At 50.4% G+C, this 12910-nt stretch overlaps 1 protein-coding gene across 9 annotated transcripts in view; it reads right to left on the bottom strand.

Annotated features, from left to right (window-relative positions):
• Positions 1-5844: 5844 nt before the first annotated feature.
• The window catches only part of GPAT4 (glycerol-3-phosphate acyltransferase 4), a 43670-nt gene continuing 36604 nt past the window's right edge, over positions 5845-12910 (bottom strand). For all 9 annotated transcript variants that reach the window (XM_054499699.2, XM_054499695.2, XM_054499702.2 and 6 more), the window contains 4 exons: positions 12720-12805; positions 8943-9071; positions 8778-8857; positions 5845-6866 (listed from right to left, as the gene is read on the bottom strand). In XM_054499699.2, coding sequence (XP_054355674.1) covers positions 6758-6866; positions 8778-8857; positions 8943-9071; positions 12720-12805 — 404 coding nt within the window. In that variant the 3' untranslated portion in view covers positions 5845-6757. The remainder of the gene's footprint in view (positions 6867-8777; positions 8858-8942; positions 9072-12719; positions 12806-12910) is intronic.

Here is a 12910-nt window from a genome sequence, read left to right as displayed (position 1 = left end):
CAGAAAATTAAAACAATTTTAAAGTGATTAAGCAGTTTAACACCTGTCTCCCGTCACGTCAGCGCAGGAAGAAAAATACAGCAGGTGTCGAAGGGGCCTCCTGAACCAAGAGAAAACAGCGCCTGCCTGGGAGAAATGACAAATCACAGCTGGCGGATCAATCCGCGTACGCACAGCCCCTCCCCAAGCCCACGCCGAGCAGCAGGAACCGGGACCCCGGCCCCGGGCTGGGCCCTCCCAGCCTCTCTTTCCAGCCTCTCCTGCAGAGGCTGAGCAGGGCCTCCGTGCCCCCCACCCGGCCCTGACTCCTTAGCAGGGAGGAGCAACGTGTTTGTCTGTATTTGGAACACAGGGCAAGAGGGAGCAGAGGGAGCCTCCCAACATCTGCCTAGAACTCTGGATGAATCAGAAGGGAAGGCACCAGTTAACCTCTTGATCTCACATCCAGCCATCCAGAGCTGAGTCTGTGCATATGGAGGGGTTCGAATGTACTGAAAGTGCATTTTCTTCGCCGGGCAAGGTGTGTCACACCTGTAATCCCAGCACTTTGGGAGGCCAAGAAAGGAGGATTGCTTGAGGCCAGGAGTTCAACATCTACCTGGGCAACATAGTGAGACCCTGCCTCTATAAAAAATTTAAAAAATTAGCTCAGTGTGGTGGTGTGCCTGTAGTCCCAGTTATTTGGGAGGCTGAGGCAGGAGGATTGCTTGAACCCAGGAGCCCAGGCTGTAGTGAGCCATGAACATGATCACATCACTGTTGCCTGTGCAACAGAGTGAGACCTTGTCTCTTAAAACAACAACCTGGCCAGGCGTGGTGGCTCATGCCTGTAGTCCTGGTCAGGAGTTCAAGACCAGCCTGACCAACATGGTGAAACCCTGTCTCTACTAAAAAATACAGAAATTAGCCAGGCATTGTGGCGCGTGCCTGTAATCCCAGCTACTCAGGAGGCTGAGGCAGGAGAATCGCTTGAACCTGGGAGGCAGAGGTTGCAGTGAGCTGAGATCATGCCATTGCACTCCAGCTTGGGTGACAGAGCAAGACTCCATCTCAAAAAACAACAACAACAAAACAACAACAAAAAAACAAAAAATGCATTTTGGGACCTGTGGGTTCAAGGGAAGGGAGTGTGATCACGGCTACTTTTGGAATTACCAGTTCTCCTTTCTTACTCTCAAGGGAGACTGAGCCTCCTGACATCCCCCTTGCTGTGGCTTCCTGCTGGTGACATCAACAGGTGGTACAGGTACCTGCTGGGTGATGGCCCAAATGCCCCTTGTCCTGCCTTTAGCCAACCTCACTCCCCTGACCCCCATCAGCAGCTGTAATGGCAGCTGACAAGCAAGAGCCATTCCTTTCCCAGTTTAATGTATTTGACTCCGGCATAGGAAGTAACCTCATGGAGTACGAGAAAGCCTGAGATTGTTCTTCAGCCTCCCCAGCAAAGTGCTCCTAACAGTGAAGTGGGATGGGTGTGGGCACAGGAAGTGAGGTGTCAGGGAGTCAGCGCAGGCTAGAGGGAAGCCCCCAGTAAAGCGTTTCAGAAGTGTCCTACTTAACCCTGAAAGTAGACTTGAAGTCTGTATGTGTAAAATGCAAGGTGCTCCTACAGTTCCCTGTGTGCTGGGAATCCACAACCATGGTGTCCTCTGTCTTCACTGGCCAGCCTGGCACATTCCTGGGGGCGGGGCTGGAAGTCCTTGGAAGAGAAACCAGGTCCTTGACCAGCCTCCTGCACATGGGCACAGCCTGGACCACACTCCTGAAAACCACTCTACTAGCATCTGCCTGCTCTGTGGGACATTCATACCTGTTTGTTTTCTGCCGTCCAGCTTCCTAACCATCTTCAAGGTCCCCTGAGACCAGGAGAGAGAAGGAAATCCTAACAACCCCAGAGAAGGCCTGCAGCACGTTGGAGCGCACTGGGGCCCGCAGCCACACTTCTTACTGAGAGTCCCGCTGTCAAAAGCCCTTGTGTGTTCCTACCTGCCACACTAAGCATGAATGGGAAGGAAGTCCGCAGCAGCAGCCTGGACGAGGGAGGGTCAAGGAGAAAGTGTTCCAACTATTTGCTTTAATAAAAACGTTTACGAGAAACACTAGAAAGTGTTTTCCCTTTCCTACAACTTCTCCCTGGGTGAGAATTCTGGTTGTATCGTCAGTGGTTGGGTTGATCTACGTAAGACCATCTGTTTGGGGCCATATTTGTCTCGATAAATAGTGCCAAACTTTACAGCAAACTCTATGCCAGTGAAAATCTCACAAAAAGGCATTTCCAGTCTTTCAGCTATTGGCCCACACTTTAAAAAATAATCCACGCAGCCCGATTGCTGCAAAAGACTGTCTCCTGCCACATCTTCCTGCCACAGGTGACTCTGGTGGCGATTTGGCCAGGAAGGAAGCTAAAGGGTCCTGCCACACAAGCTTCTCTTGTTGATGATAGATGTCTGCTGGCAAAGGGTGCCTGCCCCAGGGTGCATCCCCAGCTGGGAGAGGGCCAGTAGGTGCCATCCCAGAATGCAGCCCAGCAGGGGCATCCAGCCCTGGCACCTGGGCACTCTTGGAGGCCAACACAAAGTTCTCAACTCGGCGCCCTCCAGCCTGCAGCTGATCCCTGCAGAGTAAGCCTCAGGCTGACGGAGATAAAGTTTCCCTGGGCCCAAGTTCCAAACTCGGCCGTTTTGTTTCTGTTAAAATGCAATTGTTTTTCTCTGGAGTGTGTGGTGACTGCTCCGCGTCAGGAAGATGTATGAAAACCTCCACTTCAATTCGGCATCCCTTTTCTCCCAGACAAACACGGTCGGATTTTAATAAATCAAAGAGCCACACTGTTTAATAAAAATTTATTGACTTACAAGTGATTATTTATCAAAAGACCATTAATAGCAGGTACTGAAATGATGTGTTACTGGGTGGTGCTGGGAGACTAATAGGAAATCAATGCAGCTGGCCGGCCAGAATGCATATGAGAAGCCCACCCCCCGGCAGCCAGCGCAATCACCCCCGCAACACACGCCAGGCGCCACCCCTGGCGCAATGAAAAGTTCTCCCTTTTTATTTATCGTTTACAAATGAAATGATCAATACTTTTAATCTAGAGCAAAATTTATTAACTTTCCCATCGGAGAGAGACATATTGACTGGGGGGGAGAGCGGGGTGTGCGTGCTGTAGAAGACGGATGGCTGCGTGGCCGTCTTCTAACCTGTCCGCGAGGCAGTGCACCTGCAGCTGCCCTTCCAGCCTATGGGCCAGGCCACCCGGGACAAGTGCACCTGGAGAAGCCGAGTCTGACCACCCGGGATGCACAGCAGGCAGGTGGGACCTATGACATGGGGGGATCCTTCATGCATCAGGGGACAGTAGCAAGCACTAGCCCAGAAAATCAAGTTCCTGGCCAATTCCAGGAAGGAAACGGCAGGATTGAGACCCAGATTTCCACAGGACAACAGGGTTAGTGCCCACTGTTTGCTCTGCCGTGAAGGTCACACGATGGCGCCCAAAAATGCCTGTCACTGGTCTGGGAGGGGCATTTCAGGGATCTGGAGCACTCCCCCTGACCCCTCACACATCAAGCCTCTTCACTGAAAGGCAGCACCAGGGACGGATTCTGACACGGTGAAGCATCAAGTCCCAAGGCTGGTTCTGCTGTCAAGGGAATCCCATTAGCTCTAAAAAGTTCCCTTTTGGCTGGGCGCAGTGGCTCACGCCTGTAATCCCAGAACTTTGGGAGGCCTAGGAGAGTGGATCACCTGAGGTCAGGAGTTGGAGACCAGCCTGACCAACATGGTGAAACCCAGTCTCTACTAAATACAAAAAATTAGCTGGGTGTGGTGGTGCATGCCTGTAATCTCAGCTACTTGGAGGCTGAGGCAGAAGAATCACTTGAATCAGGGAGGTAGAGGTTGCAGTGAGCTGAGATTGTGCCACTGCACTCCAGCATGGGCAACAAGAGTGAAATTCCGTGTTTAAAAAAAAAAAAAAGTTCCCTAACTGGTGGGTGGAAAGTCTCATGTTTGAGTAAAAAAGGCTGTCCGAGATCCACAATGAAGACACTGCCCAGCCTGAGAGCAGTATGGCCCCAGCCCCACGGCTGCCTAAAGCCCTTGAGGTCACCCTCAAGTGGGTTAGTTCCACTACCCCTGACGTTTTAGAGAAGCGATGGATTCAAAGCTGACTTCCCGTATTTCCAAACCCAGAAGACTTCAGAGATCAAAGCCAAAGTTTGAGCTATGAGCTTAAAAATAGAAAATTCAGAGGTGGACACAGTCTCTGAAGTCATCTAGCCAAGTCCCTAATTATGACTCAGGAGACAGATGCAGAGAAGTGAAGGTGCAGCAGGCTTGGAGGGGGGTTAGCAGCTGGCCAGCACTTTCCACTCATTACACCACCGGGTGTCATTCCCAGCTCAGCCCCACCCTCGCTGGGTAACAGGAGGGAACACATTATTTTGTACTTTGCATGTTTCTAAGTGTCTTGAGGTTTTGCCCCATAAAACCAACTCGGTTACCCCAAACCAGACTCTGACTATGGGTCACTTGGGGCTTGCAGGACCCCTAATTTAAAAGGATGGAGCAGTCGCCTGGATGATGGTAAAAGGCATACACAGAAAGGGGAGGTTTCGTTTCTGCAGGCATGAGTCAGTCCTCTCCTCACTGCCCGGCCCGCACAGGACTTCCCTCCACAGCACTGACTCCACGTGACTTCACACCAGGTGCAGCCACACCTGCTGGCAGGGGCCGCAGACAGCTGTGCTGAATGTGAGACAGACAAAAGCAAAACCTGTGTGTGTGTATATATAAATACCTATGCAAATCACGAAAGTAGCAAATCATAAAGTTTCAGATGAACTTTTTAAAAGAGAACTGGATCTTTAAGACCAATTACTGATCCCTCCAGTTGGTTTACAAACACTGTAAACATCACCTATAAAAGCTGAAAATCACTTTTCGTTCTTAAGCATTTTGTAAAACAGTTCCTAAGAGACTGTTATTAGTCATAACACTGACTTTATTTATTTTTTCAGTCTTCATTTGAGAGCAAAAAGAGTATTTCCCCTGGGCTGGCAACAGGGCAGGTGAGGAAACCGGAGGCTCTCCCGGGGAGGTCACAGGTAGGTGCAGAGAAAAGGAGATTGCAGGGCCAACCCAGCAGGTCGCCACATGCAAAGTGGATCTGTCTGCAGCCCCAGGAGCACAGCTTCACTCCCACCACCTCCCTGAACTGCAGGCCAGAGGGCGACCTTGGGGACGTGACACTCAGCACCACAGGCACAAAATCCTGAGAGGCGTCATGACTGTGCCACGAGGGAGCGTGGGTCCCAAATGAGGGCTGGTGGGGCATGAATGGGGAGCTGAGGAGCATGAAACTGGTGAAACCCCAGAACCCACAGGGGCTGCTTGGCCTTGGCTCTGCCTCCACTGTGACTGTACAGCAGGCACCAGTGGCCGACTCTTTTCCTGTGGTGCCTTCTCTGGCTGTGCGGAAGCCGCCATGCAGCACATGCCCTGCCCACCCTGCCCCTCTGCAGGGCTCCCTGGGCCCCTGCTCCTCCCCCACCCTGGAGTTTACTCATTGCTTCCCCTAGGCCTCACATCAGCGACCTGCACACACCCCCAATCTCTGGAGAAATCCACGTCTGTGCTGGAAATTCTAAATTAACCAAAGATCTGCAAGCATCTGAGACGAGCCATTCACCTTCTGAGCTGCAGGTTCCTCGCTCTAGCAGTCAGGTGGCTTCTCCGCAGCCCCAGGGCCGTGCTCCCAGAAGAGAACGGGAATCCTCACGAGAAGCCTGCTACTCAGGGCCCCAGCCAGGAGAGAAAGTAAAGGGAGAAGTCCCTCAGTTCATTCACCAGCCAGTTTTATTTACTCACAAGAACAAATCCAAAGCCCAGTGCAGCAGCTCTGAGCTCAGGCCTGCCCTGCCCCGTTTTGTGGGCCTGTACTTGAAATACTGAACGTGATGTGTCCTTCACTCACCCGCAGCACTTTAATCCCCACAACAGCCCTGTGAGGTAGGAATCACCACCATTCCGCCCAACTCATGTTACAGATGGGGAAACCGAGACACACATTCAACAAAGCGCGCATCACATGGGGAGTTCAGGGTTAGCCTGGAGTACGAACACACGTTCTCCCCATGGCCCAGTCAGCGGCCCACCTGGCCTCTTCCCCTCCCTTTGGTGACCCCATCAGCAGCAGCATAAAAATCTAACCCTTCATTTTGCTGAAAGCCCCTGCAGATGACAGTTTCCTTCCTATCATGTCTGCAGAGCTCCAAGGCTGGGGGCGATGTTGAGGCCGAAGCCAGCCACAGTGCCTCAGCTGTGCCTTTCCTGGAGAGTGGGTGGCCGCCCCCAGCACATCCCTGGCACATGGGCTTGCATAACAGACTCTTGTCCCACCATCTCTAGCACAAGACTATGGCCACATCTCCCCAACCACTCAGCCCGCACAGCGTGCAAAGGTGGGGAGTTCACTTTAATGGCATTCCTCCAACGACTTATTGTAAAAGAAACAAGGCATCTCGTCCTGGGTTGCGACACCCAGCAGCATCCATTTAGACCACCAAGGGCAGGCTGCGCCGGGTGCACAGGGATCCCGCTGCGGCTCGGCGAAAGCCGGAGTCCTGGGATCCAGAGCAGCCCAGGGAGCCCTGGAGTCTGGAAAGGACACAGCAGTGGGGGCGGCGGCAGCAACTCCAGCTCTGAGCCCGTCGGCACTCCGCACGGTGGCCCCAGCCAGCTGGAGGCAGGCTCAGGAGCGGCTCCTGTCCTTGTGGTTCCCCACAATCATCTTGCTGTACAGCTTCTGCTGCTCCTCCTTGAATGTGTCCTTCACCTTCTCCCTCTTCAGGCCCCCATCCCTGGAGAGACAAAGGCTGGATGTAGTAACAGCCAAGAGGGCGCCCAGCCACCCTCACACCATGGGAGATGCACCATGCTGCTCAAATACCAAGAAAAACCTGCCAGAAACAGGGTACCCCGCGGCACTCTCACCAAGACAACTGCAGGGGATTTGGGGCTCCGGGCTCCCAACATCCACCCTTTCTATCTCAAAAGGTCTACCCTTGCCCTGGGGTGAGAATTTACTACTCACATTCAAGGTACTTGGTAACTGCTTAAACCTACCAAGGAGTTTACAATTCTTTCTACTCTAACATTCATCTTCACCTCACAAAGGAAAAGGAGGAATTCTGGCATTACGGAAGGTAGACGTGCTTTAAGAAATATTGACTCATAACGTATCTGTAAAATCGATCTGTAAAATGTCATTTGTTTAATTCAGACCCAGGGATACTCCGAACTCATGCAGAGAGCTAACACAAGGGGGTAACGCGTGTTCTGACTTCTTCCATGCTCAAAAAAAGAGTGCCGTCAGGAATGGAAGTTTACCTCCGGGGCTGCCTCTCAGAGTTCCAGCCTCACTGCCCCAGTGCCTCCTTGCAGCAGCCCCAAACCAACCCATCAGACTTGGGATTGTTTCGTTACAGTCCCATTCCTTCTCGCCTGCTGGCCCGCTCTGTGCCTACACTCTAGAATTATCACCACCTTCAACAACTTATAAAAATCCAAGCCCGCTTTCAGTCTCTCCGCTACACCCTTTAAAATCCATAGCAAAGTCATGGATTTTAAAAGCAGCCACTCTGTCTTTGTTAAACTTCAGAGATGGGAACACGGGGCAGAAGTTAAACCTTCAAGCTCTAAAAGTCTGTTAGATGTGGGTTCAAAATCTAGCTCCAGTGCTTATGTTATGACTTTGGAAAAAAGTGATTTAACCTGAGTCTCAGTTTCTCATCTGTAAAATGGGAACACTGTTTATAGGGCTGTGGCTACTGTGAGGGTGAAAGAGACGATCACACAGGGCCCCAGCAGCTCAGTGGCTGGCACACAGTGAGTGTACAATCCATGCTAGCATTTTTTAAAAGGCCATCATCTGAGAGCCAATCTATTCCCTGAGACTTTACAGTTGGGTTTACAATGTGAATTTCTACCCTTTCTTTTCTCATATATAATGCCCATCTAAGTCAACAGTTGACCCTTGGCTCTTAAACCTAAATGCCCCACAGAGTGGAAAACTTTCTCTGAACCAGCATTCACCCCTGTCAGTCTCCTACTGTTTGGGATAAAACTACCTCATACTCTAGTATAAGGGCTGGTCAAATGCAGCCCACGGGCCACATCCAGCTGATACCTGTTTTTCTAAATAAAGTTTTATTGGAACACAGTCATGCTCATTGGTTTATAGACTGTCTGTTTTCACACTACAATGGAAGAGATCATCAGTAGCTGCAACAGACACCATATGGCCTGCAAACCCTAAAATATTTACTGACTACAGAAAAAGTATGTCAATCCTGCTCTATTAGGTAACAAGCTGAATACAACAAACACAACCTTTGCCTTTCTAAGAATGGTTCAATTTTGCCAGATACACTGGGACCAGGGAAAGTCCTCCTTCCTTCTTGAGGTTTTCAGATCAGTAGCAGGTCATGCCCACCCAGAGATGGGTACTGTCCAGGTGTCCTGGAAGACTGGTTCAAACCCCAGAAAGGTACACAGAATCAACTGCCTCAGTCCAGGCATCCCTGATCCAGGTTCCCCAAGGTCAAGGAAGCACAGGGCACTTCTGGGTTAGAATTCGGGGAGAGTCAAACTGCTCTCTCTAGAGCTGACAAGTTTAATTCTCCACACCAGGGGGAATGACATGTAAGTGAAGTCGATGATACAGCATCTGCTGCAGAAACTCAGCTGAAAAGGCCTGGCTCTAAACTTACCACAGCAGGTCCACAAGTCCTCCCTGCCTGGCAATGGCAGATTTCACCCTATTCGCAAACTGGACGGCATCTTCATCTGCCTGTAAAAAAGAACGAATGAGACCGCTCAGCCCCAGCTTGACGTTACACAGAGCAGGCATAGACCTGCCTGGGGCGGGCACTCACCTCTCTAGTCATGGGAGGCAGGTACCACACGCTGCAGACAATGGCCCAGCTGGTCATCATTCGCAGCAGGTACGTCACCATCCCATATTTGCTGCTGTTCCAGAAGGCATCACCGAATTGAGGGTCATACTGAAAACAATGGAAAGCTGGAGGTAAGATGAGAGTAGTTCTCACAACGTGTGCGAGTCCACAGTGACTGCTGTGAGTGACTCCACTGGGCTGTGCTGGTATGGGGGCGCTGCTCCCTGACCTTGCATGAGTACTGTGGAAGCCCCTCTCCATGTGGCCAGTTCTGACTGTGAGCAACACTGATCTCCCCTGAGGGACCCGGCCTCTGCTACAGATCAGTAAGGAAGGCTCCCCTGACAGCCTGCCTCAAGCAAATGTCTTCCCTCTTTGATTAGTTTCAGGTCTTACTCATAGGTATATAAAGTTTTCAAACATCTCCAAAACCAGGGAGAAAAGGATCATGCACTCCCATGTACCCATTCCCTGATTCAACCACCGCCAACATTTCCCACTTGCTCTACCTCTCCCCTCCCAGCATCCTGTCATTCACCTAGTGTATCTCCCCCAAATAAAGATATTTTCTTACACAAACACCAGCTTTTAAATATGATTTCTGGTGCCCAGACCAGGGAGGAAACTATTAGAAAGCTTCTCCATTTACACTTCCAACAAAGTTAGTTGTCTGTTCCGGAGGCGGCTCTGTGCTCACGCTGACAGCCCTGGGAGGTCTCAACCACACAGGCCTGCATCTACCGTGAAGCAGGTATCAGATCCTTTCATTATTTCATTGGCATTTTGCAGAAAATGTGGCTGCAGCTGTGACCCACATTCTCCCCAAACAAGTAGCTGGAGGGGCAGGTGAGCAGGGTAGGTAAGCTCTGGAGGAAGTTGCGCAAGGAGCAACAGGAGGACCTGGGTGCTTGAGAACGCCTGGACAAAGTGCCTGGTGCTGCTAGCGAATGTCTGAAGGGATCCTGTACACAAGGCAGTAGGCTGACCTTGTGCAACACCCAGGACCAGAGTGGAAAAATAAAGGAGCCAGAATTTCAAGAGTTATGCCACACAGCCATGCTGCCAACAACATCAAAAATGCCCTTTCCCTGGGAAAGCCTGAGAAGGAGCCCAGGGCAGGGTCCTGCATGTGGGCTGGGCTGGGGTTGAACTCTATGATCTTATAGGCCTTTCCAGCCTAAGTTTTATGATCCACAGTATAAAAACTGGATAATTTTGACAAGACTGTGGCCCTAACTACAAAAATGAAGATAATTTAGGCTTAATTATAGAAGCTAAGAAATTTAGATATAACTACAGAAGGCTTGATGTGTTATTATAATACCAACAGAAACAAGGGAAAATAATAAGTTTTTAAAACTAAGCAATGTGTATGATCATAAAGTATTATTTTTTATTTTTTATTTTTATTATATATATATATATTCACACCGTTGCCCAGGCTGGAGTGCCGTGGCGCTATCTAGGCTCACTGCAAGCTCCACCTCCCAGGTTCATGCCATTCTCCTGCGTCAACCTCCCGAGTAGCTGGGGCTACAGACACCCCACCATTATACCCGGCTAAATTTTTTGTATTTTTAGTAGAGACGGGGTTTCACCATATTAGTCAGGCTTGTCTCGAACTCCTGGCCTCAAGTGATCCACCTGCCTCAGCCTCCTAAAGTGCTGGGATTACAGGCGTGAGCCACCACATCTGGTCATGTCGTTATATTTTATAAAGCCTGATATGGACGGAAATTCTGATGTCACAAGGGTGTGAGAACCCTTTGTTCGGGCTGATTCTCTATTCCACACTGGGCAGTGTGTGTGGACAGAGAAACCAGGCAGAAGCTCAACACAGCGACACACTCCTCACATCAGGTCATGGCTGAATTCTGGTGGAAATATAAGAAGAGCCTTGAAATCGCTAAGGTTATCCAAGTTTGATTACCAATAAAGAGTTCAAAAAAACCAGTAATCTGTAGACCAGATGTTCTTAGCCATACATGGGCTCTACTCTGTGGACTGAATGGAAATGTATCTAAAATTTATAAGCATTTTACTTTGGAGAGGATCGGAAACTCCTCAGGGTTCGTGTTCCGACAGCAGCTAAGAGCCACTGCTTCAGAACTGTGGCCATCACAGTGTGGTCCCGACGGGCACCATCAATGCCACCCAGAACATGCTAGAATGGAAATTCAGAAGGCCCGGGGGGTGGCTCAGGTCCGTAATCCCAGCACTTTGAGAGGCCAAGGCAGGTGAATCACTTGAGTCCAGGAGTTCTAGATCAGTCTGGACAACATGGTGAAACTCCGTCTCTACAAAAATTAAAAAATTAGCCGGGTGTGGTGGCGTGCACCTGTAATCCCAGCTACTTGGGAGGCTGAGACACCAGAATCACCTGAATGTGGGAGGTCAAGGTTGCATGAGTCATGATTGTGCCACTGCACTCCAGCCTAGGTGACAGAGACCCTACCTCAAAAGAAAAAGAATGGGAAGTTCAATAACCCCAGGTGTGGGGCCCAGCAATCTGCATTTTAACAATCCCTGCAGGCAATGCTGATGCAGCCTAAGTTCAAGAGCCGCTGTTCTGGAGGCAGCAGTAAGGGCTTCCATCCAGCAGCTTCACGGTCACACTGCAAAGCACCTGTCCTCGTTTTGCCAGAATGCAGGATGCAGATGCCAGTCCTCACTCCCACACCCAAGGCAGACTCTGCTACCAGACCATGTTCCTCTTTCCTGCTGTTTCCAGACACAGCATCCTCAGGCTCTGGTGAGTCCTAGCCTGTCAATCAGAGTCCCCTGCAGGCAATATCCATCTGCCATCCCTGGCCTGGTCCTCTGCCTAAATGATGAACAGTGAGTGGCTGGTGAACATCGGCCTCACCAGGAGCAACACCTCTCCAGTGGCACTGGCAAGGTGAAAAGAAAGTCAGAACCAACTCTACAGAATGCTCTGCAGACAACCCACAGTCCCCTACAAAAGAAATTCTAAGCGTGAGCCTGACTCATATCTGCTCACCATTTTACCGAGCTCTCAGGCTGCAGCCTAAATACTTTAACCACACTGAGGATGGCCTGTGTTTTGTAGGTGTCATGATGTGAGGCCTGGTGGATGTGAAGAGGGTAAGAGCGGGGAGGAACAATGTGCAGATGACTAGCTAATCACATCCTATAGCTCTGGGTGTCTGAAGGGTTAGAGGAGCAGTTCCTAAAGGGTCGACGTAGATTAGATAAACTCCCAGGGTCCATCTCATTTTTAGGTCCATCTCCTAAAAAAAATAATTTTTAGGAGCTGCTGTAGGTCTAAAAGATGACACAACTAAAAGCAGTGAAGCTGTTTCTCCCACTGGGCTGGAGTAAGGACCCCCCCCATCCTCATGGCTCCCCCAAAATGCAAAAATCCAGCTTGAAACCACACCACTGTGCCCTGCAATCACCCACCTTTCCATGTGGAGGGGCCTACATTCCAGCTAGGTTTATGAAGCAAGGTAAGAAGTGAAGGGCTTGCCATTTCCCGAATGGTGGCGGCAGCAGCATGCAGGCGGGAATCTGGCTGTCCTCCATGCCACACTCCCCAGGCCCTTCTAAGGGGGTGCTGAGCACTCACCATCCTCCTCCGGCAGCACTTGACCCACATCAACCCAGCCCCACGCCACTCTGCTGAGGGCGTCAACCACAGACTGGTGACCCCAGCTCCTTCCTCTACCTCCTCCTGCTGCACCCCACTCACAGCAGCTCCAGTAATGACAGTGTGTACCATTGGAGGTCTTGTACCTTGATAGCAACAGGGTAAACTGTGGCTCCAATTTCAAAACTTCCCTTTTTGAACATCATCACCGATGTATTATTGATGCAGGTTCCTAAAATGCAGGAGACAATAAAATGCTATTTCTGTTGGCCCTTTACCCCAGATATTAGGTGTTTCTTAAAGACTAAGTATAATAGCCAAAATTCTTCTAATGGTT

The sequence above is a fragment of the Pongo pygmaeus genome, chromosome 7 (genome assembly GCF_028885625.2).
Source record: "Pongo pygmaeus isolate AG05252 chromosome 7, NHGRI_mPonPyg2-v2.0_pri, whole genome shotgun sequence".
In the NCBI taxonomy this organism is placed as follows: Eukaryota; Metazoa; Chordata; class Mammalia; order Primates; family Hominidae; genus Pongo; species Pongo pygmaeus.
This window is presented reverse-complemented; position numbering and strand designations above follow the sequence as displayed.